Source organism: Zingiber officinale, chromosome 2A (genome assembly GCF_018446385.1).
Source record: "Zingiber officinale cultivar Zhangliang chromosome 2A, Zo_v1.1, whole genome shotgun sequence".
Lineage (NCBI taxonomy): Eukaryota > Viridiplantae > Streptophyta > Magnoliopsida > Zingiberales > Zingiberaceae > Zingiber > Zingiber officinale.
The window spans coordinates 110,889,668-110,911,500 of NC_055988.1; the positions used below are offsets into that span (position 1 = coordinate 110,889,668).

At 37.4% G+C, this 21,833-nt stretch overlaps 1 protein-coding gene across 10 annotated transcripts; it reads left to right on the forward strand.

Moving 5' to 3' along the window:
• Positions 1 to 630: 630 nt before the first annotated feature.
• Positions 631 to 21,581, forward strand: LOC122041924 (protein STICHEL-like 2). 10 transcript variants are annotated; one of them, XM_042601811.1, is made up of 9 exons: positions 633 to 1,027; positions 1,135 to 1,176; positions 1,407 to 1,521; positions 1,619 to 3,145; positions 3,292 to 3,505; positions 15,092 to 15,283; positions 15,423 to 15,635; positions 16,517 to 17,261; positions 21,015 to 21,581. In XM_042601811.1, the coding sequence occupies exons 4-9, from the start codon at positions 1,646 to 1,648 to the stop codon at positions 21,085 to 21,087; spliced, it is 2,937 nt and encodes a 978-aa protein (XP_042457745.1). In that variant the 5' UTR covers positions 633 to 1,027; positions 1,135 to 1,176; positions 1,407 to 1,521; positions 1,619 to 1,645; the 3' UTR covers positions 21,088 to 21,581. The 10 variants fall into 10 exon arrangements, with proteins under 10 accessions (XP_042457740.1, XP_042457750.1, XP_042457741.1 ...); XM_042601815.1 differs by having other exon boundaries at positions 1,622 to 3,145; XM_042601813.1 differs by having other exon boundaries at positions 1,434 to 1,521.
• The last annotated feature ends 252 nt before the right edge of the window (positions 21,582 to 21,833 follow it).

The window sequence follows — 21,833 nt, forward strand, 5'->3', positions numbered from 1 at the left end:
CAAGAGCTCACTTTAGGAATTAGTCAAGAAATTAAAGGCCTTAAATCAAAATAAAGCAATTCAGAGCAACGCAATACAGAAGCAACTTTACTTGGCTTCTTGTTCAATTCAATTCAGAACAATGTTGGAGGGCTTAAGGAGCGGCGGTTGGCAGGGGCATGCATGACACCAACTCGCCTGCACTGCTCTTCGCTATTCCTCCATGTCGCCCCAATTAATTCCCTTCTCCGCTCCGTTAACACGTCTCACGTGATCCTTGGCCAGCGCTCGATTTTCCCATTTACTGCGCTCGATAGTCGGACGACATTATTGCATCTGCCTCTTCTGCCTCGGCAGCCGGCTTCAGCCCACAAAGCACTACTAATTCACGTTAATCCATCTCGAACTCATAACCTCGCCCTCAACTGGACGCGGAGCTATTTGTCTGAACGGCAACACCAGGCTTACAATAAGATTAAGATAGCAGGAAGCACGTGGATAGCATCTACAACCCTCCGAAACATGCCATGGCAGGGAACAGGCGACGACACTGAACAAGACGACAAGTACTGGGTGTGCACATTAAACGGGTATCTTTCGAGGCCGACGTAGTTAATGCGCACCTACACCGTTGAGGATCTCCAAGGATTCCGAGCCGAGTTCAATCTCTGCCGTTGCTCCTTCCCTCGGCTCGGCTGCCTTCCTCCTCCCAGTCCTCCTTCAAACTGTTGACGGCTATTTACGAGAATGCCATCCCTGCTGAGGGTTCCCGAGGCAGGCAAGCCAAGATTGCATCCCTGTATCCTCTTATCTACGGCTCTGCCATCACGCTCTCACACTGACAGAGTGACTGATTCCCCTCTCTCTCTCTCTCACTGTCTGACACATTCACCCACGCCCACACATTGTTTTCCCTCGGCGTTTTTCTGGCTTCTGCTGCCATGAGTGGAGCTCGGGCATTGCAGTGGAGGTAGCTCAAGGACGGCTCTGGTCGGATCTTTGGAGCATGGGAGCAATGGCTTTGCTCCCAAGGCTGCAGTTGTGGCCGGTGAGTGTGTTTGCTCTAGTGCAACTCCATTTCCTCCTGCCCCTTTGAAACTGTAAAGCAGAGGAAATCTTTGGGTGGTGGAGGCTGATAACTACCTTTTCCCTTAGTTACTTGTATGGAAAATGGAGGGCTTTAGGTCAAGGGAAATGGTGAGAGAGTACGGTCCTACTTTGTGTTTCCATCGTTTCCCCATTCGTGATTTCCCCCAGTTTCTTAGTTTCATGTCTGCACACTCTTTTAGAGCAAAAGTTAAGTTTTCTCTTTTTGCTTTTTCTTTTCATTTTCTTATTTTTTTTTTATTTTGAGCTTTGATTGCCAGTCAACGTTCAAGTGTAACTTCATTTTGTTCGAGTTAAGCTCTATCAGTTGACATGTGCAGTCATTTTCTGCATTGATGGTTAAGCAGCACCTGATGATTGGCTTGGGGCAACTCAGTAGCTTGATGTAATGGCTGCTTCCAATTGATTTCCAATTAACTTATCGAGAAACAGCAGGTCATTGTTATTTTTGCCAAGTCGCTGGTTTCCATGAATCCTTATAATTCACGAACGGAGCATGAAACATGTTTTCTTCGATTTTTGTGGATTTTAGTAGGTTGAATCAACAGCATTTGCAAGGATGACTGAGGCTTCGCGGCATTCGGTTGACATTCCTCTTTCTAAAACTCTAGTGGCTCTAAAGAGAGTAAGGTCCCTGAGGGATCCGTCGACCAACTCCCTCAGCAAATTCACTGCAGTAATAGAAAACTTGAACCTGGTGGCCAATTCTTCAAATGCTGCTCGTTCGGAGAAGAATAACAATAAACACAAGTCTATTAAGACGAAGAATTGTTGTTTGGGAGATGAAAATGATGATATTATTAGCATCTCTGGTTCAAATTTTAGCTCTACCATACCTTTTCCTGAAAAACCATATGCAGTGAAAATTCGAGGATCCAAATCACCGATGGTCAAATTGACTCAAAAGAAATACAGAAATCATGCACGTAAAACATTGGATCGGAGAAGAGTTCAGCATTCCATAACCCATGTAGAAGAGGAAGTGAATTCCTATAGAGAGCGAGTATTTGACTTGGCTGACAGGAATACTGCAACAGTGAAGAAATCTCTTTATAAAAATTTGGGGAAACAACCTTCTCTGGTGAGTTTGGCTGGAAGTCCATGTCTGTCAGCAAATGAAGCTCATACTACTCGGTCAAGACAATGCACCATAGGCAGTGCAACTGTGGGATCACAGTCCAAATCCAACGATGTCATTGATTCACATTTTAGTGGATGCGGAATCAGCTACTGTTGGTCAGGAACACCAAAGTACACGGGTCGGAATTTTTATTCGGATGATGAAGAACAGGAAATGCCTTTACTATCTGCTGAGCAGACTGATACAGTTTGTATGAATATTACATCATACCCACAAAATCCAAGAAGTCTAAGCCAGAAATATAGGCCGAAGTCCTTCAGTGAGTTGGTTGGACAGAATGTAGTATCAGAGTCTCTTTTGCATGCCATTACCAAAAGAAAGATTGCTCCACTGTATCTTTTTCATGGTCCTCAGGGTAATGGTAAGTCATCAACTGCAAGGATTTTCGCAGCTGCTTTAAATTGTGTATCTGAGGATGAAGATAGGCCATGTGGGTTTTGCCAAGAATGTGTATTCCTATTCTCTGGAAGAAGTAGAAATGTCAAAGAGCTTGATGCTTCTAAAATAAATCACAAAGAGAGGTTTAAGTCCCTTTTCAAGAGTGCATGTACATCTCGTTATGAGGTTTTCATAATAGATGAGTGCCAATCCTTGAGAGAGGAAGCATGGGCAGCAATTTCTAAATGCCTTGATGAGAAACTTGGACATGCACTATGTATTTTGATTTCTTCCGACATTGATGCATGGCCTCGCAGTTACCTATCAAAGTGTCAAAGATACTATTTCCCAAAGATAAAGGAAGCTGATATAGTTTACAGATTGGAAAAAATAAGCATAGAAGAGGAATTGCAATTTGACATGGATGCTTTAGGCTTCATCGCTACAAAATCAAATGGCTCTCTTCGAGATGCAGAAACATTGCTCGATCAGCTTGCATTACTTGGAAAGAGAATAACTTTATCTTTGGTGAATGAGCTTGTAAGTTGTCAGTTTTTCTCCTTTGTCATAGCCTTTCAAAACTTTCTCCTTTTGCATATTGTACAGTAATAGAAGAATTTGATCGAATTTTCTTCTAAGCTTGTTTCACAGAATATTCAAAGTTCTAATAAATTGCTTCTCTACAGATAGGAGTTGTTTCTGATGATGAGTTGCTCAGTTTGCTTGATTTGGCTTTATCTTCTGACACTGCTAATACAGTTAGAAGAGCTAGGGACCTCATGATGACAAGGATTGACCCTTTGCAGTTAGTATCACAACTTGCTAATGTTATTATGGACATTCTTGCTGGAAGATGTGGATTTTCTGAAATAGGTAGAAGCTTTACACAGAGACATTCTGGTATGTAACTATGCTAATTACACACGCAAAAAAAAAAAAAAAAAACATTAAAAAGTTGTTTTGTCATTGGAACTAAGTAACCTTCTAGGATTTATTTTTCCTCATTATGTAAATTAGTCAAATCTGATTTCCAAAAATACCGCAAACAACAAATTATTGAGATAAAACAAGCAATGCATAAACTTATTCTTGGAAAAAGTGAATGAAAATGGATGGACAAGGAACTCCAATAGATTTGCGAGTTTAGTCTCACAATGGGAGTTTAGTGGCATGAAGGTTGACTTATGTCAAATCACAACCTTTGGTGTTGTGATAGCGTTCGAGTACAAGTTTTGCTTGCCACAAATAACCAATGTTTGGTTGCGATTATGATCGTGTCATTTTATCATGGAAAATAGTCGCCCAATGTAACTTTGAAGCACTGTCGGAGGAGATGAATATGTTTTAAGGAAATTGTGTTCAACACAGGCCTTAACAAAACTCAATATGAGATTCCCACTCAGATTCAACACTTGGCTTGGCTCGATGCTGGAGCACTCGAGAGTTGGACACTCGGGCACTCGATAGTTTGACACTCGAGCACTCGATAGTTTGACACTCGAGCACTCGATAGTTTGACACTCGAGTTGCTCGTCACTCAGCCTACTTAGGTCATTTGATAGTTGACCTATTTAGGTCACTCAATAGTCTCCCCACTTAGAAAATCGACACTCGGGTTGCTCGACACTCGACCTACTAGGGCCACTTTGCAGTCGGTCCACTCAGTAGCTCGAACACTCAGCCCATTCGACACTCTGTCGGTTAGGGCAATTGGTAGCTTGGCCCACTCGGTACTTGGTCAACTTGGGCACTCAATGCTTGGGCACTAAGCAGTTCAACCATCCTAGTCAACTCAACCTTCCCAGCTAGGCGGCCTTGAATCAACAAATGAAGGCCATCTCGGTAGATCAGATAAGGCTAGATCTTTTGCATTTAGTAATTTTAAATTTAGCAATTTTTATTATCTCTAGCAAATATCTCCAACAATCTTGAAATAGATTCATGCAGTTGAGATGACCGAGATGACCACAAATAGTGTTGATGCTTAACACTTGTTGGCCCCCTCTACATCGGCTATGACTATTTTAGTTAATCATGGGGAGAAGCTAGCGAAGCTCACTAGGTTGAACTTCAAGTGGTGGCGGTAGAAAATTATCTTTTGTCTGACCACACTTAATTTGACTGAGTTCATGACACCTTGTGGATGCATGGAACCATTCTGAGTTTCTTGCTGGAGCTACATCTTTAATCGCCTTATTGATTCGTTGTATGTGTATAACATGAAGAGAATGACTAAGGAATTATGGGGGTGGGCGAAATTGTCTGGTCAGATGCATAATGACTCTAGCTAGTCCATTGCACAACTTGGGACATGGATTGTTGTTGGTTGTGCCGGTGGTCCAAGCTTGGACGTACACCGGGTGAATGAGTAATGACTTTAGCTAGTCTGTACATGGCTGGGACATGGACTGTTGCCAACTATGCTGGTGGTCCAAGCCTAGATGCGCTTTGCGTGCTGATGACATGTTGCTAATGTGATCAAATCAATTACAAATCCTCATAATGCAAGAATCAAGGAAAATCGAGACGATAATCTAGGTCAAAAGGGGACTAGAGATGGACTTTTGACTTGTGGTCTAAGAGTTGAACCTGATAGATTCAACCCCAAAATAGTAGTGGAAATCTTCTAAGCAAAAAATTAGATTCACGATGAAATATGAATTTGTAATCCTTGGCAAGTGTGGTCAAGAGGTTGAATACCCGTGTTATTTCTTAGAAGATATTTTCAATTGGCCAATGCCTGTGTTAGCGATTTGTGATAACTAGTCGACTATTAGATGGGCACAAAGCCATCTAATTAATGGTAAGTCCAGATATATGCATCGTAGACACAATATTATTGGACAACTACTCTCAACAGATGTTATCAATGTTGATTATGTAAAATCAAAGGATAATTTGACAGATTCGCTAACCAAAAGGGTTAATTGCAAGCTCATTGAGAGGAATGAGACTTAAGCCTATGGAATAAGGTAGTGCAAAAAAAGATTAGAGATTCCAAGAATTAGGTTCAATGGCACAGCTTAGTAGATCGCCATAGGGAATTACCCAATGTTTATTCCTATGATGAAACAGTGATAGTCGTGAGGTATGAAGCATAACCACACGACTTTTAATGATCCTTATGCTTTCGAGTAGAGATCACCTATGTGAAAGAGAAGTGGGGTTGCTTCGATGAGAATTGAAACATACAATTCTTAGAACCTCTCACAATGTTCATGTCCAAAAGTGAACACAACCATGATAATTGAGCTATATCTGAGAAAGATGTAGGTGAGATTTGTAAATGTTTACACAAATGATAGAAAATTTAAAGACATCATGTCTACTGGTTAGCTAGTAAAGTAAACATATCTTCATAAGAGAAGGTTCAAAGAGTTACATCTACCTATCTTACACAGGATTAAATTGTTGAATGCTATCATGTGTAATCCCAATTTTTATTCATGCGGTGGATTGTTAGAAAAAGTGAATGAAAATGGATGGAAAAATAATTACTCCAATATGTTTAGGAGTTTAGTCCCACATTGGGAGTATGGTGGCATGAAGGCTAACTTATATTGAATCACAACCTTTAGTGTTGTGAACACGTATGACTGAGAGACTCTTTGTTATGCATGCGCCCGCAAGGCTGTATGCAAAGCCAGGGCTTGAATTGTACTAAACCTAGTTGACTATTGTGCGAGCGCGACTTGCACGCGCGAATGTTAGACGGGTCAAGGCAAAAATTACCCAAGCGGATCGGCTAATGTTTTTCCATATAAACTATTTTTCCTGCTTGCTCAAGTGTGTAATGGAAGCATTAATAGCCAAACAGACGAACATTAATAGCAGATCGATAGCCGCCTAGATGGTAACAGTTGACCATTGATAGTCAATTGCTAGATTTCAATCCAAGCAGACAAAGGAAATAAATGACCTTTATTCTGCCATTAATCAACATGTTTAATGCGACCATGATTCAAAGCCTATATAAGGGGGCTCCTGCCCTGGGCAGATAATGGAGAAAAGAAAACCAACGGACGAGAGAATTAGTAAGAGTAATATTCCATCCAACTTCATCTCCCACCTTCTCCACCTCTTTGCCTAGCAATCCACTCGATAACTTCTTTTTTGCTTGTCTATGATAGTTTAGGTATAAGTTCCGTTCGCCATGAACAACTAGTGCTTGGTTGTGATCATGGTTGTGCCATCGTATCCTAAGAAATAGTTGTCCCGTGTAACCGCAAAGCACTGTCAGAGGGGATAGATCTAATTCAAGGAAATTGTGTTTAACACATGCCTCGACAGAAGATTCACACTTGAACTTGACACTCAACCTCAACTCTCAAGTATTCGGTGCTTGGGCACTTAGCAGTTCAATCCAATCGAGTTACTCAACACTCGATCTACTTGGGTTGCTTGACACTTAGCCTACTCGGGCCACTCAACAGTTGACCCACTCGGCTGCTCAACACTTGCCCTACTCAAGCCACTCAACTGTCGACTCACTCGATAGCTCGACACTCAGGCACATTCGGCCTACTCGAGCTACTCAGTAGTCAGCCCACTTGACACTCGCTCGGCTCAACCATCCTAAGCGGCTCAACCTTCCCAGCTAAGTAGCCTTTAATTAACAAATCAAGGACATTTCGGTCATATAAGATTAAATCTTTTACATTTAGTGATTTTAAATTCTATAATTTTTATTATCTTCGGCAAATATCTCCAATAGTCTTGAAACATATTCACTCTGTTGAACTTACCACAGATAATGTTGATGCTCAACACTTGTAGGTCTCCTCTACACCGGTTGTGACTATTCGAGTTAGCTATGAGGAGAAGCCAACGAAGTTCATTGGGTTGAACTTTAAGGGATGATGGCAGAAGATGATCTTTTGTCTGACCACACTAATTTGGCTCGGTTCTTAACATAGGAATCTCCTAAGCCATTTGAGGATGACAATGATATCCAAGTTGATAGTGTTGTTGACGCATGAAACCATTTTGAGTTCCTTATGGGAGTTACATCCTCAATCGCCTTGCTGATTCATTGTATAATGTATATAACACGAAGATAATGACTAAAGCATTGTGGGATGGAATGCTCTGATTGGATACAGAATGACTATACCTAGTCCGTTGCATGGATTAGGACATGGATCATTGCTGGCTGTGCTGGTGGTCCAAGCTTGAATGCACATCGATGCGTAATGACTCTCGCTAGTCTGCTGCATGACCTGGGTCATGGATCATTGCTGGATGCGCTGTGCGCACTCATGGCATGTTACTAATGTGATCATATCGGTCATAAATCCTCTAAATGCAAGAACCAAGGAAAGTCGAGAGGCCAATTTGGCTTGAAAGGGGGTTGGAGATGGACTATTGAATTATGGTCTAAGAGGTGAACCTGATAGGTTTAAACCCGAAATAGTAGTGGAAATCTTCTTAGTAGAAAATTAGATCCACTATGGAATTTGAGTTGGAAGCCCTTACAAGTGTAGTTAAGAAGTTGAATGTCTGTCATTTCTTAGAAGATATTTCTAATTGACCAAAGCCCATACCAACGATTTGTGATAGCCAATCAGGCATTAGACAGGTACAAAGTCATCTGAATAATGATAAGTCTAGACATATACATCATAAACACAATACCATTGAACAACTACTCTCAATTGGTATTATCATTGTTGACTATGTAAAGTCAGAGGATAATCTGATGGATATGTTAACATTAAATAGAGAATTAGTTACAAGCTCATCGAGAGAAATGAGACTTAAGCATATGGAATAAATTGATGCAAAGGAAACCCAATCAATGATGATCGGAGAATCTAAGAGCTATGTTCAATAAGACAACCTAACATTTGGTAGATCACATTGCAATGTCTATTTTTGTGATGAAACAATGATACTCGTCAGGTATAAAGGATAAGCACACGACTTTTAATGATCTTTATCTTTTTGAGTGAAAATCACCTATGCAAGAGAGAAGTGAAGCCGTTTCGAAGGGAATTAAAATACAAATTTTTAAAACCTCTCACAAAATTAGGCAAGTTCGTGGCCAAAAATGAGCACAACCATGAAAACTTAATTGTATCAGGGAGAGTCCTGGTGAGATGTATAAATGTTTACACAAATAACGCCAATGTGTTCTGGATTTTAGTCCCATATTGGAAGTTTAGTGGCATGAAGATGACTTATATTAAATCACAACCTTTAGGCTACGTTTGGTTCGGTGTAATGTAATCTAGCTTGTAATGTAATCAAATTTGTAATGTAATGTAATGTAATCTTGATTATATTACTACGTTTGGTAATGTAATGTATGTAATCTTTGATTACAAGGGTGATTACATTCTTTTGTTTGGTGTCCATTATTTTTAATAAGGAATATAATTCGTATTATTATAAAATAACAAAAATATTCTGCGACCTCGATGGCCGCCGCACCTTTGCCGAAGCTTGCGGCAACCAGCGGCCACCGCACCTCTGCCGGAGCTTGCGGCAACCAGCGCCGCCGCCATTGGCCTCCTCCGCCGGTCGCCGCCACCTGTAACCTTCGGCCGTCGGCAATCGACGACGGTGACAACGGCCGACGGTGGCCTCAGTGGACTAGGGGTATATTCGGTATTTAAATTTTGGTTAAATAGTGATTTCGTAATGTAATCGGATTACATAGTATTTGTTTTGTAATCCAGATTATAAAACTTCACTACCTTTTGTAATCCATATTATATTACATTACAAGTTTAAAATTAAACTAAACAAAATAATTAGCTTTGTAATGTAATCCTGATTACATTACAAGGCAGATTACACCCTACCAAACGTAGCCTTAGTGTTGTGAACACATATGGGTGAGAGACTCTCTCACTCCCGCGCCTACACATTATGTGTGTAGATTTAGGGCTCGGATTGTACTAAATCTAGTTAACTTGTGTGCGAGCGTGATCTGTGTACGTCAAATGTTGGATAGGTCGAGGTAAAAATTACCCAAGCGGACCAGCTAATGTTTTGCTACATGAATTATTTTTCCTGTCTATTCAAGTGTGTCACAAATACATTAATGTCCAAACAGATGAACATTAAAGGCAGATCCGTAGCCTCTCAGATGGTAACGACATACCATTGATAATCGACTGCTGGCGTTTCAATCCAGGTAGGCAAAGATAGTAAATGACCTTTATTCGAATAAGATAGCTCTTTTTATGCTTCCTTGTGATTCGGGTATAAGTTTCGTTTGGCATAAACAACCAGTGTTTGGTTGTGATTGTGGTCATGCCATTGTATCCTAGGAATCAGTCGTCTAATGTAACCTCGAAGCACTGTAGGAGGAGACAAATCTATTTAAAGGAAACCATGTCTATCATAGACATAACTCAACATTAGGTTCCTACTTAGACTTGGCACTTAGCCTTAACTCTCTGCAACTCGGCACTCAACGCTCAGGCACTCGACAATTTGTTCCAATCGACGACTTGGCACTTGACCTACTTGGGCCACATGACAGTCGACCCACTCAGTAGTTCGGTAGCTCGGACACTTGCCCCACTCGACACTTGGTCAAGTCAAACATTCGATAACTCGGCTCACTCGACACTCGGTCAGGTCAGACATTCTATAACTTGGCCCACTCGACACTTGGTTAATTCGGACACTCGACGGCTTGATCCACTGGACACTTGGTAGCTCAGCCCACTCGACACTTTGGCGGGTACTCGACACTCGTGTGACTCATGCACTCAGCCTTTCCAGGCAGCTCAGCCTTCCTAGCTAAGTAGCCTTGAATTACCAAATCAAGGCCATCTCGATAGATCATATAAGACTAAATCTATTATATTTAACAATTTTAAATTCTATAATTTTTTTTTATCTCTGACAAATATCTCCGACACTTATTTATTTACTAACACCTCAAAATTTTGAAATAAGTCATTAATCAACAACTTTAACTCAGCAAGACTGTAAAAGACTTTAGTCTTGTTCAAAACTAAAGGTCAACTAATTGTCATAAAAAATTAACTCAAATGATCTTATAGCTTGCAGGTTCACAAGCATAGTGGCAAAAGGCGATTCACTCGCCCCCAACGCCTCCCCCAATTTGTCCCTTGGCCAACACGGAAGAGGTAAATCACGGGTGATTACTAGTTTTGGGCAATTGAATAACGCATGAGGAGGGCAGGCACCCGGCTACTAGCTAGGATTTGATCCCCAAACTTCATGGTGGCAACACCACCATGCACTAACCAACTGTCCATCCCGAGGGAAAATTAGAAAAAAGTATAAGAGCATGAGAGAGAGAGCGAGAGAGAGAATACCTAAGCACATAAAAAACATGAGCATCAGTTGAAATTATTATGGTTAGAGAGAGCTTAATCATGGAAAAGTGATGAGTATCAGCTGAAATGTGTATGGTTAGGGATTTTATCTTGTCTGAAACTGAAGGTTACATAATTATCATAAAAATTAATTCAAATCATCTCTCTCACATGCACATACACTCCCACACACACAGAGGAGAAAAAGAAAGGGCTATAAGTCATCAACCAAGTTTTTGAAATAGGTTGTCAGCCAACAACCTTAACACTCAAGGCTATAAGGACCTTTTCCGGTTCAAAACTAAAGGTTATATAATTATCATAAATAGTTAACTCTCTCTCATACACACACATAAAAATAAACATGAAAGAGAGATTAAGCTTGGAAAAATCAGGACTATCAGCTGAAATTAGCATGGCTCGAAAGTTCTCTATAACAACCACCCAAATGAAAGACACCTGTTAAGTTGGGCTCAAACCGTTAGACCAAACTCAAAACTAAGTTCGCAGTAGCTCGCTTATTTCATATACCTAACTAATTCATAATTTCTCATAGAAAAAAATCATGAGAGGGAGGGAGAGCCTAGGCATGGAAAAATCACGACTATCAACTGAAATTAGCATGCTTACGAAGCTCTATAATAACCACCTAAATGAAAGTACTCACCCGTTGAGTTGGGCCTAACTACTTGACCAAATTTAAACTAAGTGCATGGAATCTCATCCAAAATCATTCTGTGTAATAACATGGGATTTCACTTATTTCATACAAACCATCCTAATTAGCTTGTAACTTCTCATGTAAAAGCAAACCAATGTGTCGTGAGCAACCACTTAAGGCTTGACGTTCCTGTCTAAGTCCCGTATGTCATGGACTAGTCTATAGTCCAAAATCATTCTCTATAATAACCTTCTAAAAAATGAACGAACTCACCTGTTAAGTTGGGCCCGAATATTATACTAACTTAAAACTAAGTTCATCGTAGCTTATTTCATGTAAACCACACTTTAAAATTGTTGTTTATTTCTTGTTGTAGATTGTTGGTGTAGCTGATCTCCCCTTAGAAGTTGAGTTGTTCTCGTCGTCTCATCTACACACATATATTGTTGTTGTAGGTTGTTGGTGTAAATGTTCTCCCTTTGAATGTTGAGCACGCACACAGATTGTTGTTGTTATAAATTGTTGGTATAGATGTTCTCCATTTGGATGTTGAGCACATGTGCATGGGCACACACTTGCCTGTTGTTGTTATAGATTGTTGGTGTAGATTCTCTTCCTTTGGATGACACGCTGATTAGTTTGTGAGGGATCATATAGTAATGTGGTAGATTTGGTAATTGTGAACCTCAAGTAATAAGATTTATCTTGAATTGGATTCATAAGGTGATAAGTCATCGAGCAACTCTTTAGAGTTATATTTTGGAATTCACTTAAATTTGTTTTAACTTTAGAGATGGTCCTTTGGTGAGCTACTGGTGCTAACCTTAATGCACTAGGTCTTTTTTTTTCAATTTGTCAGTGGCTAAGAAGGTGAAGAGATTGACTTAAATCATTTAAACATTTAGTTCTTCTATGGCTTAGGCTTTGGTTCAATAAGATCAAATTTGGTCTCATTCAATTTGGTTCTTCTGTGGCTTAGGCTTTTGTTCAGTCAGTTCAAATTTGGTCACGTTCAATTTGGTTCTCTTACCACGTGTCTAAGGATACAAGTATTTTCTCTTTCGTAATGGGATACAATGATTGTAGAATTAGTATTTGTTGGATCGGGTGGACTGGGTAGAGCGCAGTGAATAGCCCTGTAAATAAACATCAAAACCAAGGGTACGTACAGTATCTACCAAGGATGAAACACATTTATAGGGTGGATGCCACACCATATTTTGTCAAAACCCTTTGATGGGATCAATTATTGCTCAATGATGGGAAGTGATATTTGGTCTACCCATGTAAACTATAAGGGATTGAGGGTCTAGTGTGAGTTGTATCTAAGAGCCTTGGTAAAAACTACATTCATGCAAGACTCTCAAAGATGTTTGATGTTAACTAAATTATATTATGTTTATTTAAAAAAAAAAAAGAATGCTTTTGAGTTTCTTTTTTGAAAAATGCATTATTTGAAAAAATGGGCAATACTCATTTCATATGGTCAATGAACTGAACTTATTTAAAATTTTGAAAGAGGAAAAATCTCTATTCAACTTTTGAGTAAATGTTTTTCCATTATTTTAAAATAATCAAATTAATTGGTATAATTGCATTAAGTTCTTTGCTGAAATAATTTGATGGATTAAAATTAGACAAAATAAAATGTTTTATTTTTTGAAAAATTAATGTCAATTAAATTTAAAATAATTAAATATTTTTATTTTATAAATTTTTTTGAGTTATTTCAGTAAATAGTAAGCTAAATTTTTAACTTGTTGAAATTAATTTATTTTAATTTTTGTTAAAATAAAAAATTAGTTATTGAATTAGATAGATAGTTGCCGCTAATTTTTTAGTAAGAAAATTGTTAGCCACTCAAGTTGTTTTGTTTCACTTAATCACTATCTGAAATTAATTAAATTATATATATTTTTTGAAACAAATTAAAAATAAATTTACTTCTAAATTTAAAAACATTTCTCCTTTTACAAAAAAATTATTTTCAAATTCTTTTAGTCACTCAAGCTTTTCGACCAAACATTTTTAATCCAAATAAATCAAGTTGTTCTAGGGAATGTATGGTATTTGGTACCAAAAAAAAAGGTGAGAGGGGCCTTATTTGGACCATTTGGAATGACATTCTCCATTATTTGACCCTACTTAAGTTATTGCAATGTAGAATTCCATTGGAACACAGAGACAAAAGGGAGTTTAAATCATGATTTAAAACTTCGTACCGTGCTTGGTGAAATGATGCGAAATTTGATGTTTCGCCTGTCGTCAAAAGTGTGGGCTGTCGTGGGGTCTCGGAGGGGCAACAATCCAATGGCGACCTTTGCGGGGTCGTGGTGGGGATGTAGGACGACGAGGTATGGAAAAATTAAAGGTTAATAATTAAACTAAGGTAAACTTAGGTTAATAATTTTAATCAAACTCTTAGCTATAAATAAGGATAATATAAATAAGGATAATCTAAACAGGTTTAATCAAACCTTAATAAAATTTGCCTATTATATGTATATATATATATATATATTATTTGTTTTAATTTCAAAAATAAATAATAATAATTTTTATTTATTTATTTATTTACCTTACGGAAGAAGGGAACTTTGGCGTAACAGTAAAGTTATTACCATATGACTTGGAGATCACGAGTTCGAGTTTCGGAAAGTCTCTTGCAAAGCAAGGTAAAACTGCGTACAATAAACTCCTCGGGACCTTGCATTAGCAGAAGTTTCGTGTACCGAGCTAACCTTTATTTATTTACCATATGGAAGGGGAGTTTTGGCACAACGGTAAAGTGGTTGCTGTGTGACCTAGAGGTCATGGGTTCGAGTCTCGAAAATAACCTTTTGTAAAGAAAGGTAAGGTTGCGTACAATAGACTCCTTCCTGGGATCCTATATTGACGGGAGCTTCGTGCATCAGGCTATCCTTTATTTATTTATCAAATAGAAGGGGAGTCTTGGCGCAGCGTTAAAGTTGTTGCTGTGTGACCTAGAGATCACGAGTTTGAATTTCGTTAAGTCTCTTGCAAAGTAAGGTAAGGTTGCATACAATAGACCTTTTCCCAGGATCTCGTATTAGAGGGAGCTTCGTGCATCAGACTGTTTTTTAATATTTATTTACCATATAGGGGCACAACTCCATATTTTTTTTATTTTAAAAATTATTTTTAATATTTTTTATTGTTTTAATATATAGGTTTTTTTTAATTACGATATGATACCAAAATCCTATCGTTTCGGTCATAAACCCAAACATTCTAATACGGGTGGAGATTTTAAACCATGGTTTTAACTAAACTCTTTGTATTCTTACTTTTTAAAACATATCACTTTGGTAGTTTATCATCAATTCATTGCATATTTTGATATTTTTCAATTCTTATAATGCGATTGTTATTTCTTGTCTGCTTGTTGCAATTTCTGGTGTGTGAGAAACAGATATTATTTTCCTCTTTCTTGGTTTGCTTATGCATTCCTTCACCTTTTCTTTTCCTCAATTTCATCCCTAACCTTGTTTTCCCCTCTTGCAGCATCTGACATTGGCATGCAAAAACTTAGAGGCGCCTTAAAAGTTCTTTCTGACACCGAGAAGCAGTTGAGGTCATCAAAGAATCAAGCGACATGGCTCACTGTTGCCCTTTTACAGTTAAGCACGTTAGAATCTTCTCCTTTTGCCGAAGTCAACAGCTCCCGTCCTTCCTTAGAAATGCCTTATTTGAGAGGTAAAGATTTATTCTTCTTTGACATTTGAGCTGAAAATAATCCTAACTCTGAATACGCAAGAGTCGTTAAATTTTTAGCAAATCCTAAATTTTTCTAACAGAAGTTTTATGTGTATTGAAATAATCTTCCCTGTAACAGATGATGCTAAATTAAGCACGACCAATGCGTGGGATGGTAAGAACTCCGTATGCTATTCTCTTAACCAGAACAAACCAGTATGTTCAGATAGAAACTGCAGCGGGAAAAAATTTGAAAGCATCTGGAGACAAGTCACACAAAGATGTCAGTCAAACTCTTTTAAAATCTTTCTACAACAAGAAGGATGTTTGTCAGCAGTGTATGTTCATCAAGGTATAATAAGAAATTTGTTCCATATAGCTTTAATCTTGCTCTCTTCTTTCATATTTTCCATGTTTGACTGACTCAATCACTGACTGAGTTTTCTTGATATACTATTCTTTTGTCTTTTTATTACTTGAAAAGTAGAGGTGCTAAATAGATGGATCATTTACTATTATGTAAATCACGATTTGAAACCTCGTACTGTACTTGGGGGAAACGGTCGAAATGTATTATTATGGTAATGCACCAAAATTTGATACCACTTAGCATCAATGTTCAAAATTTTGAGCTGTACCTTTGTGTCGAGTGGTATTGAGTTTTGGTAATTTACCAAATAATATATTTCGATCATTTCACCCGACATAATACAAGATTTAAATTCATAGTTGGCACAATCAATATCTCCTTCATATGCTTTATCTTTTTTCTTTTTCAACTCCAATCTATTACTGGCACCATGCACCATGCATCGAAACACATTAACATGATACCGAAACAATTCCAGTCAAAAACCAAAACTTTAGCACAGTTTGAGATTTGAAATCTTGATGTGAACTATTATTTGTTTCTTTCATTTACCAGTTAAGTGCTCCTATTCGAACCCCTCCTTGAATGGGTACCTTACAACATTTGAGCAAGTTATATCTTCAAGGGTCAATGTACTGTCAGTTGGAAAGTGAAGTGCTATTGTAGCTCTCATTGCATAGAAAGTCTACCATCACTGATATACATGATATCTCAATTTTCAAGTAGTACAAAAATTGTGTAGGTTCAAGTGGAAGTTCTCTTTCTTCTATTAAATTTTGCAACTCTACTTGATTATCCACTATAAGTCTCCTGCAAATGAGATTTAAAAATGTGATGGACTCGTATTCTCTTTAAAATTGCAGGTGTTACTGTGGCTGAGATAGAATTTTATAATCCTGAACATGTATCCAGGGCAGCGAAATCGCAAGAATTAATAGCATGTGCACTTCGGCATGTACTGGGTCGCAATCTTGAGGTCAGAATCAAATTTGTCCCAAAATCAATAAGAAAGGTGGCTAAAACAAATAAATCAACATTTAGTTTGTTAAACTGTTCTGGGAGAAAGAAAGAATTATCACTTTCGACAATAAGTGATGAGGGTGAGATTGACACATCTGAAATGATAGAAAATTCTTCCAAGATTTATTCATCTCATCACTCTCGGAAATTTTCACCTTTCGCTTCACAATCTGCTGGTGATCAACTAGCAAATGGTGTTGAGATGAAAGAAATGATCAGCCCAACGACAGATGATAATGCTCATTATGCTGAATCAGAAGCAGCAGCAGATGGGCAGGGCAAAGTGCAAAAAGATGGAAAAGTTGAAGCAGATCCCTCAGGAAAATTAGGTGAAATGAGTGAATATGTCAGAGTCCCAAAACCAGAAATTCAACCTAATTGCTTCCCTAGAAGGCTAAAGTTCCAAAGGAGGTTCTTCTCATCTAATACTGCTCCTACAATCTGCTTGAGGATACCACAGCAAAACAGATCGGAACTAAGTATCCCTGATAATGAAGCATCTGAAACATACTTTTGCATGTATGATCCTTATACTCAAAATTCCAGCTCAGCTTCCCATTTCACCTGCAGTTCCCGAGAAGAGAACATGTGAGTTCTAACAATTTTCAAATGACATATTTCTTCTGATTCAATTTCCAATCCTTTACATTAGTCGCATAGTATGTCGCCTGCAAATGAGTACTTGAGATAGCATTTGCAGTTGTTAGTTTATGCATGATTTTGGTTACATAAAAATAACCTGTAAGCTCCAAATCCATCAAGGGTTAAGTTTAGAAGTTGCATTGTTACGAAAACATTAACATTTTCGGCCTACTTACAACATCAATATTATTTTATAGAATCAAGTATAAACAAAGATCATATGTTTAATGTCATTTTTGTATATTATAAAATTTTGAGATAATATACATACAAAATTCATTTAAAAATAACTTTAAATAAAGACAAAGTATCACATATATTCTCATAAATATACTATTTGTATATTTTCCTTTCTAAAATATTATTGTATAAATGTATTATTTTAAAACTTAGCATCTTGAATATATGCAATTAAGGTATTTAACTATTTATCTTTCTTACAATAAAAATTTAAGGATCATAAATATTATAATTTCCCTTTTAAACATTATAGGAAATGTTTTTTTAATTAATATGTTTTATAAACTTTTTATTTATATTTAATGTTTGGAATGGCATTTGATTATGAAGAAAGATGATTAAAATGGATAACAAAGCAAATACAGGAGAGAAAAGAAAGATTTAATTTCCATCATAGGATCACATGGTGAAATTCTCATTTCCCTTAGTAGAATAGCATAAACATACAAAGGAGAATCTATGTCTATAATAATATGAGAGGAAAGAACCATAAAAAATAGAAAATCTATCATTGTCTACACCTTGTACAAAAGCCTTTTTAATCCACCTTAGACTCCTTTCCCAATATCAATACAGAAATTTAAATATCTCACCTCTCATGCTTCTGACATCAAAAGCTTCTTGAGAAGAAAATCTATTCTCAACAAGTAAAATTGTCTCCTATAGCCTTCAGATGCATCTAAAGGTGCCACCTAGGATATGAAATGCTCTACTGACAGAAAAAAATTGTGTCTTAGTCATTCCCATGCCAACTCATGCTGGAAACCACCTAGGAAAAAAAAAATCATAAAACAAGGTCTCTTTGATCCCTCCACTTTAGATAATCTAACAGTGTTGCTCTTATGTTTGTCTTATTTGTTGAGATACATTGTGTTACCTGTGCACTCTACATATATTAACCATCGTACATGTTTTGGAAATGTATTCATATCATATGCATCATGTGGATCCACCTTCATGAGCCACCTTAGAAATTTATTAGCTGCTACCTCTAAATCTAATTGACTTAGTGAAATTAGATTTCTCCTCAACTTATGGAAAAAGGTCATCTTGCCAATATAGGTTGTGCTCCTCTAGGTTGAGTTTGATGTATCGTCACCTTAGATCTTTACCTCTAAGTTAGATTTATGGTACATCAAGAGTCAAACAATTCCTCCTTGATGCAATCATGTATTGTACAAGCTAAATCTAAATACCAAGCTATAGATGAGACGTTCTTTTCCTCTGAGATGAAGAGCAGAATGCTCTCAACCTTGGCTTTCTGTAGGATATTCAGTTTTTACCTTCACCTCTAAACTATTGTTTCTAATGTGACCACATGTGCTGGACCTACAACACTGAATATCTTCTCTAATGATCTATTGGATCTACACTATCGAGATCTTCGTCGCTATGAATGCCTTGTCTTGCCCCTGCTCTATGTAATTAGCGAATCCCACTTAGATTTAAAAATACCATTTTCCTTCATTTGATCAACATATGCAACAATAGTTTCATTCTGCCATGGAGTATGTTTAGTTGCTCCATCAAGTTTCCATCATCAGTCATATGCAACTTTTACAATGGTCTTGTAAGAGATGGTTAATGATAATGTTCGATATCTAACGTACCTTTAATCTTTACTTGTTGTCTTATCTTATAGTTTCACTGTTAATTGTATGGATGATGCACTTTGCAAGGCATGTTCTAGTGGCACTGATTGCTTTGCTTCCATCATCTCCCAATAACTCTTATATTTAGGGACTTCCCTTTCTTTTTGCCAAGTAAATTTCTTGTAGATCCTACTTCATTAACAAATTTGATATTCATAATTGTCTTTAACAATAACTAAATCTCTCATCTAACCTTCTGATTGAGAATCCTCCAATGTTTGTTGAAGTCTCTGTCATGCTTAGATAATCTATGTGCCTTTTGGACTAACTGCTCCACCCACTATGAAGCTTCTGATACACCACTCCAAGTCTTACAATCTCAACTTTGATATTTTGAAGTGTCTTTGACATCATTTATTGAGGTTAAAAACCACTCTAACACCACTTATGCTAGTATCTCAACCACAATAGCATAAACACAGAAAAATGAGCAATTTATGTGGATCGACATTAGTTTATAATCTATAATATGAGAGAAGAAAAATGAAAATGGGAGGGAATCGAGATAATAGAAAATGAAAGTGGAACCAAAAGGACGCCCCTTTTAATTGGAATTGTCCAAGGGGTGCCTTTTTCCATTTATTATCAAAAGGACGTTCCATCCTGTGTCAGTAGATGTTTATTTCCAAAACTATCCTTATTTTTGATGTTGTTGTAGTAGTTATAGGTTCATAACTGCTACAACATAGATACTTCAACTTCAACTCTGATCAATACAAATAAATTATATTGTAGCAGCTATAGTTCATAGTTGCTACAATATGGGAACTTCATCTCTGATCATTACTAATTAACATTATATTTGGATAGCATTTTGATTCTAATCAACACTAATATCACTGTGTTGTAGCAATTAGAATTCATAGCTCTTGTAATATGGACACTTCATCTCTAATCAACACTGATTAATATTGGTAGTAAACATAAGTCAACATCATATTATAACAACTACGAATCATAACTGCTACAATATAGATAATTTATTTCTAGTCAATACCAATCAATATTATATTGTAGCAGTTATGAGATTATAGATGCTGCAACTGTGTAGTTGATACAATTGCCTAACAACTATGATCTTGTAGCTGCTACAATAGCGCAAAAATAAGGGTAAGGCGGGATGTGGCACCCTTTTGATAATAAATGGAAAATGAGCGCCTCTTTATGATTCCAATAAAAAGGGGCGTCCTTTTCATTTTTGCCCAATGAAATTTAGACAAACTATTGTCTAATTCTTGTGCAAGAATCCTCTCAATCCACGGCAAACTCTTTCAACACTAACGGAAAAATCTGAAAACTTCACCTCTAGTAACACAAAAGCTTTCCTTGAGAGAAAAATCCTTTTCTCTACAAGTGATATTGTATCCCACAACCTTCAGACACCTCCTAAGGTGTTTTTTCAAGATTCGGCATGCTCCACTGTGAGAAAATTTAGTCATAGCTGTCACCATTCAAAATCATGCTGAAAATCAGTCAACAACTTAAAATAGAATTTATTTGATATTTGGCCTGCTTGCTGAGCTAAAATATGGTGCCAAACTCGACATTTAGCACGATCAAAACTACCAACAGGGGAAAATAAAGAACAAGGAAATGTAGGTGAAAAGGCAATTGAACCATCACTTGTTAGTATAAGGTAGCTGTAAAATTTTGTTGCCTGGATCTGTTTATTGTCCCCTTACAGTCATGAACATTAGTGAATCCCATGTAGATGCTATTCTTATAGTGCTATTTTATTCTTCTCAGTCCTTAAAGGGCACTTCCTGTTTTGTTCGGTTGCCTTTGACATTCATACTTGTTCTTCCAGAGCTTCCAAGGACTCGAAAGTCAGGCCAAAACTCTTCTGCTGGAAAATGCCCAAGCCCCAGGCCTTTGACTGAAAGGCTACTGATGCTTCTTGTTAAACTGCCTCCAACGGCAGAGCATGGAGATGATACTTCGCCTTGCCTGAGATGGTAAAGTCCTTCAACAATAGTTGCTGAAAATGTTCCCAGGAATTTGCATTGCTATCAGTCTTGTGTACCACCCTGAATTGATGAACAAGACGACTGTGGAATCATAATCATCAGGCTTCAGCATGCCCATTGAAGATCGATCAATGTTGTGGAGGCATGATCATCTGGTAATATGAAGTCTTCTTACTTGAAAAGCTTATTAATTGGATGCCTAGTAGTAACCTGTGGTGGCAAAAGAAGGCATAAACAATTAGCCACCATTATCTGAGTGAGCCCAAATCTCTCAGTTGTAGGATGATTGGATCCATGAATGAGGTGACAATGCACTAACATCTTATGTTGGATTATCGGAATAATCTGTGCCTAAGATCCTCACCATAAACTCTCTCTTTAACTAAAAGACCCATATTCTATCTCTACATCCCAATCTCAATATGCCATTTTGATTGTACACACATCTTCGAAAGACTACTCCTATCTCATCCTCTCTTAAATGACAAAGCTATACTAATTCCTGTGAAGAAAAGGAATCACAGATATAAATATTTCTTATTTTAAAATTTTAAAAGAGTAATATACATGTGCAACATTCAAATTGTATTCCAATATTTTTATCATTTAAAGTTAAATTAATGATGCAAATTCTAATATCGTAAGCATTTAATTAAGAA